The sequence below is a fragment of the Colletotrichum navitas genome, assembly GCF_030913465.1.
Source record: "Colletotrichum navitas strain CBS 125086 chromosome Unknown LY79scaffold_14, whole genome shotgun sequence".
In the NCBI taxonomy this organism is placed as follows: domain Eukaryota; kingdom Fungi; phylum Ascomycota; class Sordariomycetes; order Glomerellales; family Glomerellaceae; genus Colletotrichum; species Colletotrichum navitas.
In genome coordinates, this window is record NW_026850560.1 from 482,164 (window position 1) to 494,166 (window position 12,003).

The following is a 12,003-nucleotide window of genomic DNA, read 5'->3' on the forward strand; positions in this document are numbered from 1 at the left end:
TACCCGGCTCTTAGGCCGTTGAGAAGAATATACAAGTGACAGATGGATGGGAATTTGAATCGAGAAGAGGAGCTGGCTGTTTCACTGATTCTGTGGATGCCTTTCGGCGAGACAATATCGGGTGTGGTGGTTTGCCAGGGACTCCCATCAGGCGGAGCCGGGCGGAGCCGGATTCAGCTAGCTAGGTAGATATAGCAAGCCGAGGCGTTCATGATCATGAACAATTCCGTGGTGTCTGTCAGCGTTTCCCCAGCGATCTACGTGAATTTTCACAAACTGGCCGAGCCAATATTGTGAAATGAAGAAAATATCTCGCGGCTGCATGATCTATTTGTAAGCCTATGGAATCTCTTCCTCTTATCATTGGGAACGCCTGGATTAAAAGCCCACTGCTCCTGGTCCTCCGCGGAACAATACTGGAAACTCGAATCGAGTATCACCTTGCTTCCAAAACTAAACTCCGTACCACGTTCTGTTCGAGCAATACATGTCTTTTGGTTTGACTGCTCCTGGTCTTCCTCCTACTCGTACACTTGCCAGAAGATAATGCAATTCAACTATTGCACCAGTTATTACGCACGTCGTGCAGACGCTGTTGGAACATAATGCCATGGGCACCCTTACGTTTTATGAAGGTATCGCGCAGCTTCGCGATGGGAATTCTCACTCAGGCCGCGCCATGATTCTTCCGCCGGATGCTGCCAAATCGGCGCTTCAGGCCTTCGCTCAGACGCTTGCCGGTGCTGTTCTGGCGACGGACATCGGCGCTACTGGATTGTCCATTACGGAACTCGGAAGGCCCGGGTCTTCCGTCGGCGGCATTGCTGAGACTACGTTGGCGAATCATCGACCCGTTCTCCTTACGCGACTGGGCATTGATGCCGGAACGCATCTCAAACTCTGCGGGGCTGTTGCCAAGTGACGCCTTGCGCAACCGCTTCTTCTCCTTGAGGTCTTTCTCGTAAGTGTAGGAAGGCTCTCCCTTTCCCTTGAGATCATCAGGGTGGTACGGCTGTTAGGAATTAGCATGGAGCTTTGGCTGTTGCTGACTTGGATTAACTCACAATTCCATCCCATCTTTTGTAGGCACCTCCCTTTGCATCAGGCTCGCGCATCAAATCAGCACCTTCTTCGTAGTTCATAACATTGCCACTCATATCAGTGCCACCTGAAGGAATGAGCCCGGTTCCCTGCAAAGGCACATGCTTAGTCAGAGAATCCTGAATGTACTCGCGAGGTGTTGCTTTCAGAGCCTCCATGTTGGACTCTCTCACGGCCTCAACGGGGGCGTACATCCTGTTGCGGTTACGGGATGCCAGTGTAGCATCGTAGGGACCGCCATGATGGTAAACGCCGCCGATGTTGTCGAGAGAATCAATGGTGTCGGTCATGGGCCCGTTTTTTCGCGTCCGCAAATGGGGTGCGCGGTCGGCGGCACGCTGCTCACGCTTGATAATGTCTAGTGGTCGATGAGACATGTCGCCGGGAAATCTTTGATTCAACGAGCCCGAGCGACGGAGACCACTGGAGGCGGTTTGGGTGTTGACGCTTTTGCTGCGTTGGATAGAGGAGTCTGGGTGAAATCCGTTATCCTCGGCAAGGGAGCGAGCGCGAGCACTGAAACTCCGCGTGACACTTGTGCTTGGTGGGAAGCGGTTTCTCGGAGATGAGGGGCTTGGAAGTCCGTTACTGCGGATGCTGCTGCTACCACGGCCCAGGGGTCGATGTTGTGAAGAGGGTGATGCCGGTGATGCAGGCTCTCTGGACGGCGGCAAGGAAGCGTGTTTGTAAGTAGGTGAAAACGGGTTGGATGAGTGAAAGCTGGAACGAGTTGGGCTTGCCGAGGCAGGCGGAGTGGGATATGATGAGGTTCGGCTGTGGCTGGTATGGCTTCTGTTGCTGCTCTTGACTGATTCTGGTTCTTTGCCCTTCTGCTGCTTCTTTTTCTGGGAGAAAGTCCGGAGTAATGGATCGGGGTTTATGAAGGAGCTTCCAGGACCTGTTTCCTGGCTGGGTTCGGGCGCTGTGAGAGGGTCGAGCAGATATGCTTTGGCCTAGTGAATGTGTTAATCAATGGATTCAATGCGAACGCAGTTCGAATCTAGGTAAGAGCCGAGTAATATGAGGGGATGGATTGTTCTATGAGCTACGAGAGGACGCGCATGCTTATGATGTGGAGAGGCCCGTATTGTTTACGTCGTCAATGGCTTAGCCGCAGTACGAAGGGTGGGAGGCAGAGCTTGGAACTGTTCTTGGAAATCCAACCATCTGGCTGGCAATGACGCAAGAAGGGACTTTGAGCCGCTGCCGTGGCTTGGTGGCTTGAACCGTGCAGTGCAGGGGAACGATCTGTACCTCACCAGGCAGCTCACTCGAGCTGGCAGGGGTAGCATGGATTGGCTCGGATCGAATTACGAGGCCGGTCGGACTGGGGCCGTTGGATGCTCTAGTGCAACCCAATAGGTGAGAAAGAATGGGCGAGACGGGACGATCGGCTTCGACCATGCTTTGAGACGCCTAGACAAGGCGGCTGGTTGGGCCTCGACTCGCTTAGGGTCCGGCAGTGACGGAATATGTAGAGTCGGAGACAGGCTCGACGGGTCGCGATAAGGTGGCAGATGTGACGGTGACGGAACCGGATATATGGAGAAGGTGAAATAACAGAACAACGTGGGCGATGACGGAGATGACTGAGCACAATAATAACAGCAACCGGGCAATTGCTGCCCGCGCCGAGAGAGACGGGATGAGATAAGGTGTCATGGAAACCGGCCCAAAGACTTACCCACTGTTTGTCGGACCCATCCATGGCTGTTGACGTCGATGCGGCAGCACCCCTAGGTGAGAACAGATGGTGCAAGATGGTTTGTCGGCGGGGAGGGGGGGACGTTGTCAACCTGTATAAGTCTTTGGCAGCTGACTGGATTGGTTGTCGGAGGCTGTGTCCAGTAGATTCCAGGACCTTTGGCCACTATGTAGGTAGTAATCGATGCGAGGCTGTAAGCCTTTTCGACGGAATTGGTTCCCGGTCAGAGAATTAAGCAAAGCGCAGTGTGAAGTAGACGGACGTAAGGTAGTCAGGCGATAGGAAACGCGACACACCGACGACAAGCGGAACGATGTGTGGAAATAGAGGCAATGCAGGAGGAAGACGCGAATTGGGAAGAAGAGATGAGAAATGCGGAACAACAGGAAAGCAGGTGGCAGGGCCCTTTTGATGGCTGTCAAATCTGTAGCTTCGTCCGTTGCTCTGTTTGGTGGGACGAGTGAGGTGCCCGACGACAGGCACAGCTAGTCCAGGCCCTTCCTAGACTCTTCAGACCCCGTCCCTGTCAAGCAGGCCAAGCGCATGCTGTGATGGGGGATGGGTGCAATGCGAAAAGGGGATAGGTTTCTGCACGCATCGCATAGGCTTCTGGGAACATGCCAGGATAGTGACTGGGGCGACCAAGCTTTCCATTGGTGATGTGTCTGTCTGGTGGTGTGGTGTGTACTGATTTTCCCTCCTCGGTTACTTTTCTTTCTTTCTGTATTCTATGGCGCAAAGACAAGGACCTCGAGTTGGGGAAGAGGGGAATGGACCCGAGGTAGGCGAGAGCAGGGGAGGCAAGTGGAGTGGAAGGGTAGGAGGAAGGAAGAAAGGGCCGGACTAGACGGGAGAAGGAAGAAAGGACCGGACTGGGCTGGATAGGGGCGCATGACCTAAGTGGTGTGAGTAGGAGGACCGCGGTCGACAACGGCAGGAACCCTACCTTGCCTACCCTAACCACATACCTGCTACGTACCTAGTAGTATGTCATACCACCTAGGTAGGTATAAGATACCTTCCATTGAGGGCATTTGCTGTATCTACATGGAGGGCACTGTATCCGTACCTAGGGATGCCATCACCCGGAAAGAAAGCACGCAGGGATATGGGACTGCAGGCTGCCCCTCGTCCGATCCCCGAGTATCTGTGCTGCCATCTTCATCCTCTTGGCTACCTGACCTCATGTAACGTAACGGTTTATCTGTTCCTAAGGTACTCCTGGTATATTTTCCAAACCTTCGGTGACAGGACTCCCGTTGTTCCTACGTCAGCGAGCGGTTAGACGATATTTTCTTTTCTAGACCCAACACGAGTTCAACCTCTCGACACTCGTCTTTCAACCTCTTGGGTGAACCCTCACGTGCGATGACCTCCCCTTCAGCGGCCCCGCCCAGACGGACGCGATCCCTGCAGGGTCCTACTACTGCGTACACTACCGGTACCTGGCTATGTACGTATGTACAACAACCCCGATGACGGACCACGAGAGTGGACAAGAAACGACTTAAATCAGCCACGCACGGCTGAAAACCAGACACGCGGGCACTTTGGACACCAGCCAGTTGGCGTCCAGCCTGTCTTATCTGTCTTCTTGTTGGCTTATGGGTCTCAACGTCATACGGTCCATACCTAGGTAGATTGGAGGAAAAGAAAGAAAGAGAAAGAAACCATTTGTGTAGCCAGGGGAGAACTGATAGCCTTCGAACCAAAACACCACCTTGACCAGTCGCAGGACAATACGGCAGTGATGCAGCAGCAATAAGCAATACGTACTAGATAAGGTACGCAAGCGTGCCGGCACTTACAACAGGCTTTTAGCGAGCTGTGACTCTACTTGTCCACGTATGCGCCAGCCCCGCTCTTTACTCTCTCTCTCTCTCTCTCTCTTTTATTAATTTATTCTTATTTTTATTTCTACAAACTTGGGCGGCATGGACACGGGGCCGCATTTACGGGGACTACGGCAAAGGGACCGCCCCACGTCCCATCACCCCTCTCCTTAGGGCAATGCCTTTCCCCGGCACCTGGTCGAAAACAAGTCGACCAACCTGGTACACACTGTACACATGGCCACTCACCGCCGGTCAGTCAGTACAGGTCACAAGCCTAGAATAATCGCTCCTGCCAGTGTTTCCTTGCGGTGGATGAGAGGAGATGAGCAATACTTCTCTCAACTAATAAAAAAGTCGGTACATTGAGTGACACTGGGTCAGTCGGTCAGTAGTCACCGAGATGCCGGAAAGTCTTTTGTTCTTTTCATTCTACTGTGACGGAGCAGCGCAGCTCTTCTCTTGTTGTGAGATGTGGCCAGTGGGCAGGTAGACTGTGTTCCTCGATGGACCTAGATTGAGATCCTGCCGGGAAGCTTCGCGCAAAGGCGCCTCCTCAAACATCTGTGCGGCTGATACACGTCCCGCCGACTTTCATCTTGCATCAACTGCCCATACATCCTTTTGGACGTCTCGCCCGTTGACAGCTGCTGAGCGCTTCTAGACGATCAGGCGTCGTAAGGGTCTTCAAAATCCGTACGATTGAGTATGTGGTTTGAGCAACCGGATTGCCCGAAGCTTACTGGTCCGATACTCGCCGTGCAGACACAAAGGTCGCAGCGGATCTTCCCCTTCCGAGGCTACAAACATACCTTCCTAGGTATCTCAACCAACACCCCTAGCACCTGGCAATGGCTCTAGTGGACTACCCCTCCTCCGACTCGGCTTCTGAGGCCGGCTCACCCCCGACCAAGCGTCACAAAGGATCGAGTGGCAAGACACATGGGCCCGTGCAAGACGGCGACACTGCCGGCGCCGGCGCCGGCAGAGGTCAAGCCAGCAAGGCCGAGTCCGGCCGGACCAACGACATGGGCAAACCCAACAGCATCTCGGACTTACCTCCTCTTCCGGACCAGTTCCATGACCTGTACGCCTCCACTGTTCGAACGAGCACCGCCGATGACCCCAATCTGCATCAAGGCCGCAAGAGGACCATTCCTCACATTGCTGGCAATTGGCCGTCTCACGTCTATATCGAGTGTGGGTTCCCGAGTCAACATGTCATTCGATGCATTTCGTCTGACTTACTGCAGGGCATCCGGACGCGGATCAGCACTCCCTACTCACTAGCCTTCTAGACCAGATCAAGCCGCTTCTCGGCTCGCAGAAGCTGTATCCGCTACTCACCTCCGACCTGAACGCCCCTCTGCCCCTCCACATCTCCCTCTCACGCCCACTGTCCCTGACCACGGTCCAGAAGGGTCCCTTCCTCTCGTCCCTAACATCCTCACTCTCCTCCGCCACGGGAGATTTTGTCCTCTCTCCACGGGGCGTCGGCTTCTTCAAGTCGGCCGATTCCGATCGGGCCTTCCTCATACTCCGCGTCGCGGACCCCACCGCGTCGCGAGACAGCGCCAGCACTAGCGGGAAGAACCCGCATCTCCGGACGTTGTTGACGAGGTGCAACGCCGTCGCCCTGCGCTTCAATCATCCGGCCCTGTACCAGGTCCACGCGACCGAGCTTGTCGACGACGCGTTCCACGTGAGCATCGGCTGGACGTTCGGGCTGCCGCCGGAGGACACTTGCCTGCAGACGTATGCCCTGCTGAAGCGACCCGAGTTCCGACGCATTCGGCAGTGGAGAATCGAGGTGGCGGGAGTCAAAGTCAAGATTGGGAACGTTGTCACAAACGTGCCCTTGAAAGCGCCGTCAAAGGGTGGGAAGAAGAGCACCATTGAGGATGGGTTATACGAGTAGGGGCTTGCCATAGTACTACACTAATTTAATCCCCCACGGACTGCTGATCTGTGCAGCATTAGGCAAAGGAGACAGTTGTAATCATAATGAGAGGACGCTCGGGCCATTAACTGGGCACTGGTATCATTGAATATGTATTCGTACGGCATAGTCATGATGCCGGTTAACATGTGCTACAAACAACAGCAAAAACCAAGAAACGACGTCTACACCCCCCCTCCCAGCCGCCATGCAATGCTACTGTATGATAGCCAAAGCTAAGCGACGATGGGTTGTTGAACGAGTTCAGAGTTCATCCAGGTTGGGTCGGTCGAAGCTCCAGTTCCGCTCAATCAAGGGCAGGCCGACGAAGAACTGGTAAAACCGGACAAGCTCGACAACGACTACGTTGACGCTGTCATGGCGTGTTAACCCTACAAGCTGCACGACGGGGACAAGTTGAATGACGAAACTTACAAGGTCTTGGGGAATGCGAGCCAGCGGCCGATGACGAACTTGAAGGCCTTGATTACGCGCCTGATTTCTATATCAAGCTCTTCCATAAAGGTTTCTTCGTGTCTCGGCGCTTCCTCGCCGTACTCGTCTTGCGGGTTCTCCTCCTTCTTCTCGGGCTCTATCTTGGGCGACGTTACCACGTGGTGCGGCTTCTTCGCCCGGTCGGGGATGTCTTCAGGGGTGAATTCGGGAAATTCGGGAGCAGCGGCAGACGCAGCGGCGAGGGCTTCCTCAGAGTCGACCATGGCGCGAAACTTGTTGATGGCATCGATGGAGCTGCTGATACGGGCGTAGGTGTTGAAGAGGGCAACGAGCTCGGTGCGCTTTAGCACGGGGATGTCCTCACTAGCGTTATCGAACTCGAAGAGGACCTTGAGCGCAGTGCCATAGCCGGCTGTCTGCAGCTTTCCCCAGAGGCGGCACTTGTCACAGCCAACACAGTCCATGACGCGGCTGACGTTACGGAAGCGGTTGCGAAAGTCCTCCTTGAGGGACGGGCCCTCCCCGTTCTTGAACATGAGACTCTCGTCAAAGATTTGAGGCACGCTGGCTGCAGCCTCCGTCACCTCGAGGACTTTGGCCCGCGTCGCGGCATCCTGGTCCATGTCGCCCGAACAGAAGGTGTAGTCACGGCCCTGGAGGTAGGGTCCCAGCTTGACGACAGCGCGGGTGACGAGGGCGTAATTGAAGTACAGGTTGCTGATGCGCTCCGGATGAGTGTGCAGTCGGGCCCGGTAGCAGGCCACGTTGGGCTGCCACTGGCCAGTGGTCTGGTTAAGGAAGTCCCAGCAGAGGTGGGTGCTGATACTCGCGTGCATGCCCGAGATGACGCGATAGAAGACGCGCTTCTCGAGGCACTCGTCCTCGACCTCGAGACCAGTCTGGGCCACGAACGGGGCGTTGGGCTGTGTCTCACGCATCTGCTCGAGTGCCTGCTGTCGCCCGACCGCCTCGAGAACCTGACGTAAGTCCTGAGCAGCGGGGCCATTGTGAGTGGCCTGTGACTGCCCCAGGGATGCTGAGTGTGGGAAGGAGCTCTTCTGGAAGCAGTTCTCGCGGTAAATGGCGTCCCAAACCTGGGCGGCGCCGAAGCCACCGTACCCGGTAAAGCGCTCGGGATTACGGAGAAGGCTCACGTAGTCTCCCTTAGAGCTCGCGCTCTCGTCTTCGGGCACGCAATAGTCTCGCTCGTCGCATTCGTCATCGTATTCCACCACGCAGCTCTCGCCGACCCCCTCGCCCAGCTTTCCCTGTAGGGGGCGCTCGGGACGCTCGTGCTGCACCCTCCTCGGGGGATGTTTCGCCAGCGGGCCCTCCAGCTTTCCCAACTCGCTTGCCCTCCACACCTCGGGAATGTCCTCCTCGTTGTCAAGTGTCTCGACAGCGCAGGCAATGTTGCCGCACATGCCATTTTCGTCGTTCCAGAAGGGGCATCTCTTGTGGAAAAGATTCAGTCGGTAGTGTGAGAAGAAGTCTGTCGATCTTGTGAGATCATCGACGAGGGGCTTGACCTTTGTGTTCAGCTTGTCGAGGGTCGAGTAAGAGGCGCATGCGTCGGACACGATAGCCTTGGGGGAGATCTGGTATGGCGAGTTAGATAAGGAGGTCCGGCATTCGGATACCGCAGCGCAGGTTCCTGAAGGAGAGGAGAGAAAGAGAACGGAAACGGCGGCATACCGCACAATCATCTTGGGCGCTCTTGCATTGGACTGGAGAGCCCCAGAGCGCAAATACTGAGAGGAAAAATAGTCTGCTTGCAGACTTCATGATAGGCGAGGAAAGGCTCCTTGGCGGAGTGTAGGCCGACAGTTGATTTTAATATGCGGCAGAATAGGAAGGACAGATTGTCGCAAAGACAGGCTTGCCAGCTCTGACGCGGAGGACAGGTGAAGTTGACAAGTTTCTGAAATGCTCGGCTGAAACGCCCCGAGTGTCCGGGCTCTGCAGCGCGGATCCGAGCCTTTTTTAAGAAAACTGCGTGTAATTAATTGCTGCGTCGAATGTTCACGCAGGGTGTGGTAAGGTTCGGCGATGTTCGTTTCGGAGAAACGGCCGGGGGAGGGAGACGTTGGAGGTTAATTTGAAGGCGCAGTCTCCTCGTCTCAGGTCTTACACTCGAGCTGCCAGTTGATGAAAGTGGGCGGCGTCAGTCGCCCTAGGACCACTCGTCACAGATATATATCCCACGGTCTGGTATCCGTAAAACTGGGAAGGTGAGGTAAGCAGAGCAGAGAAATGACGGAACAGAGGAGAGAGTGACAGCTTGTTTAAAGAGGGGGGATCGATGGCCCGCCCCTTTGGACGTTTCCTTGCTCCATGGAAGCTCCCAAAGTGGCATGAGAATCTGTCCTCAACACCCCGTATTCAATACTAAGCGGAACAGATAAATGTGGAAGCATCAACGGAACCCCCCGGGCTGGCTGATTAATATGCAGCTGAGGGACTGACCTTCCGAATATCATGCTACTTTATCTGGCGAGAATTGGCTGATCGACACATCAGATGTACCCTGGCACGTCCAGGCACAGCGAGAGTGTACATTCGTCTCCCATGTAAGCTGAGCCCCATACAGCAGTGCTGCCTTACCTATGTGAGGGGCGAGCAGCTAATAAAAGGACACACAGGGCGAGGGCGTTTTGATGAAAGGTGTCCTTCTTTTGGTGGAAAATCAGCAGATGCACGAGCCAATTGGAACCACACTGACGCCAAAATAAGTTCTGGCCGTTCCAGATCGCCTCTGGGATGCCGCCGCCGCCATCCAGCTCGTTCCGGTTTGGTGCATCCCGCCGACTTGCCCATTGCAGACCTCGGGGCCTCTGTCATACGCCTAATCTACGCCTGTTCCCTGTATTCCCTGTCGTTTTGCACATGTCTTTACACCGGACGCCAAACCACTGACAGAAAAGAGACTAAAATCGTGTCCGTTCATCGGACCGCGACTTTGCTAGCAAAATGACGTCTCGCGTTGCCGCTGCCATGCGATTTGTTTACTGCTCGGACCAACAGCTGCAGTGAAGAGATGACAATAACTTCCACGTGCCATCATTTTGATGCATCAATACCCGAGATTGATGTGAGTTGTGCCCGAGCATTTTCGCGTGCCTGAGCATCCCTATTGTTGTGTCTCACGTCATGGGGGAACACACGACATGACATGCCTGTAGAGATGAGTTCTGGCTTTTTTAAAGGTCACCTTGCGAGTATTTGTGACTCTGGTAGCACGACATTAGTTTCATGTTTCTATCCCCTGATTCCTAACCTCTGACCATTACTGTCGTCTGTCAAGCTATGCAGGTACTAGCCAACAGCGACTATCTACACAACCGACACGCTGTCCCTTCTTTTTTCTACCACCCCAAGGGTAGCGTGCGCTCATCGACAGCCTGTCCCGGCCTCGTAGTTGTCGAGGCTCATCATCAGCGTCGGCGGCGTGGCATAGAAGATAGCCGTCGGCGCTGTATGATAGACCCCACCAAGGCCCCTCAACTTTCAAGATATATATAACAGACAGCAAACAGTCCAACACTAGCAGATCCCCGATGACTCAAACCGCCCAAATGAATGCAACAACCTTGGTGGTATGCGCCGTCTTTATCCCATCTGCTGCGGTCTGCAAAGACGAGGTATTGTCCTCTCTCGGCCTCTTCTCCTGCTTTTGTAAAGAGAAAATATCCATCATCATTGGCCGTCATTCGTGTCGTCGAGAGTATCGCCCAGGCAGCAGCCTGCTGAGCGGTGAGCGGGGATGTGTACTGCGTTTGCAGGATAACGAGGCTTTTCTCTTCGCAGTGCGGATCACTGGGGAGGCTGGTAGTTGAGAGGGCGCCTATTGCGTTTTGCTATTAGCAATGGGCAACCGTGAATTTGTTGCAGGGGGTAGACTGACTTAAACAGTAGGATGTGCGGCTCCGGCTCATGCACCTCGTAGTGTTCCCAACCCAAGCTCTGGGTGCGACGTTAGCGCCTCCGATGACCTAGGGGCCGCAACAATACCGTACCTGAGTGATACCGAGTGCTCGCCATTCCTCTTCCCATAGCAGCTTCAAGGTTCCGTGGGAAGAATCGTGGTAGTCTTTTGGGATGGCTTTAAGCATGGCCTTGGGCAGTTGTACGTGACGGTACTCGTACTCGCTGTCAGAGTATCTGGACGAGGCAAACAAGTTAGCCCAGTGTTTGCTCCCCCCTTGGGCTGCGTTGACGCGGGAGCAGTGGACAGGCATACCGCGCCGAGTAGTGAATAGAGTCAATGAACTCGTCCAACCGGGCTCGTTCCGAGTCGGACAAAGGCCGCGGGACCTTGTTGCGACGGCTCATGTCGATATCCATGGCGGAAGCCGTTCTGTGGGTTTGTCTTATATGCCTTGGGGACTGTGGGATGGATGGCGGCGTCGAGTCTCGGTTCCTTACCGCAAAGGCAACCGGCAGGTGGCTCAATTAGGGCAGAGAGGTCGAGCGATGGACGAAACTGTCGGGAGCTGGCGATATATTCTCTGATGCGGAATGAGTATGAAGGCGCGAAGGGTCCAGTTTTCTGGGAGGTCAGGCGACCACACCCAGTCGAAGGAGGCAAAAGAATAAGAAAGAAAAAAGGTAAACAACGAGGCAGGCGGGGTAGGCAGGAATTGGCGCTGAAATAACAGGCTCAGCTGCACCCTGATTCGGTGGGGGATAAAGTCGCGAAGGAGCTTTGATGCTAGGGAACAAGATGTCCAAGGGAAGCTGGCATGCAAGAGCGAGGGGTTGTTATTCAAAGGGTGGGAAAAGATAGGTCGGTATGGAGCGGTAGTAGACAAAGTAGGATCTCAGTCAGTAATTCGGTCCCGCCCCAGCGCTGCCATCATATTCTGGCCCCTAGAGTCCGAGGCGTTTTGCCGGCAAATTCCGCCTTTGCTTGCCTTCTGCTGTACGTAGCATCCGTACATGCGCTGCATTGCACCGCAATTCAGAGGCAG

At 54.7% G+C, this 12,003-nt stretch overlaps 4 protein-coding genes across 4 annotated transcripts; 1 reads left to right on the forward strand and 3 right to left on the reverse strand.

Annotated features, from left to right (window-relative positions):
* Nucleotides 1-667: 667 nt before the first annotated feature.
* On the reverse strand, nt 668-1,478 carry LY79DRAFT_510323 (uncharacterized protein; the record flags this gene model as incomplete). Its single annotated transcript, XM_060554151.1, has 2 exons — nt 668-1,012; nt 1,065-1,478. The coding sequence occupies 2 exons, from the start codon at nt 1,476-1,478 to the stop codon at nt 668-670; spliced, it is 759 nt and encodes a 252-aa protein (XP_060416814.1).
* A 4,011-nt stretch (nt 1,479-5,489) lies between these two features.
* Nucleotides 5,490-6,556, forward strand: LY79DRAFT_510516 (uncharacterized protein; the record flags this gene model as incomplete). The annotated part of the gene is made up of 2 exons (XM_060554172.1): nt 5,490-5,838; nt 5,892-6,556. The coding sequence occupies 2 exons, from the start codon at nt 5,490-5,492 to the stop codon at nt 6,554-6,556; spliced, it is 1,014 nt and encodes a 337-aa protein (XP_060416815.1).
* A 285-nt stretch (nt 6,557-6,841) lies between these two features.
* On the reverse strand, nt 6,842-8,818 carry LY79DRAFT_510443 (endoplasmic reticulum Oxidoreductin 1; the record flags this gene model as incomplete). The annotated part of the gene is made up of 3 exons (XM_060554166.1): nt 6,842-6,950; nt 7,013-8,631; nt 8,729-8,818. 3 exons carry the CDS (start codon nt 8,816-8,818, stop codon nt 6,842-6,844), a joined length of 1,818 nt encoding a protein of 605 aa, XP_060416816.1.
* A 1,813-nt stretch (nt 8,819-10,631) lies between these two features.
* Nucleotides 10,632-11,576, reverse strand: LY79DRAFT_94049 (cyclin-dependent kinase regulatory subunit). Its single transcript, XM_060565233.1, has 5 exons — nt 11,274-11,576; nt 11,050-11,194; nt 10,938-10,996; nt 10,839-10,877; nt 10,632-10,700 (listed from the first exon to the last, which is right to left on the reverse strand). Exons 1-4 carry the CDS (start codon nt 11,375-11,377, stop codon nt 10,847-10,849), a joined length of 339 nt encoding a protein of 112 aa, XP_060416817.1. The 5' UTR covers nt 11,378-11,576; the 3' UTR covers nt 10,632-10,700; nt 10,839-10,846.
* Between the last annotated feature and the right edge of the window lie 427 nt (nt 11,577-12,003).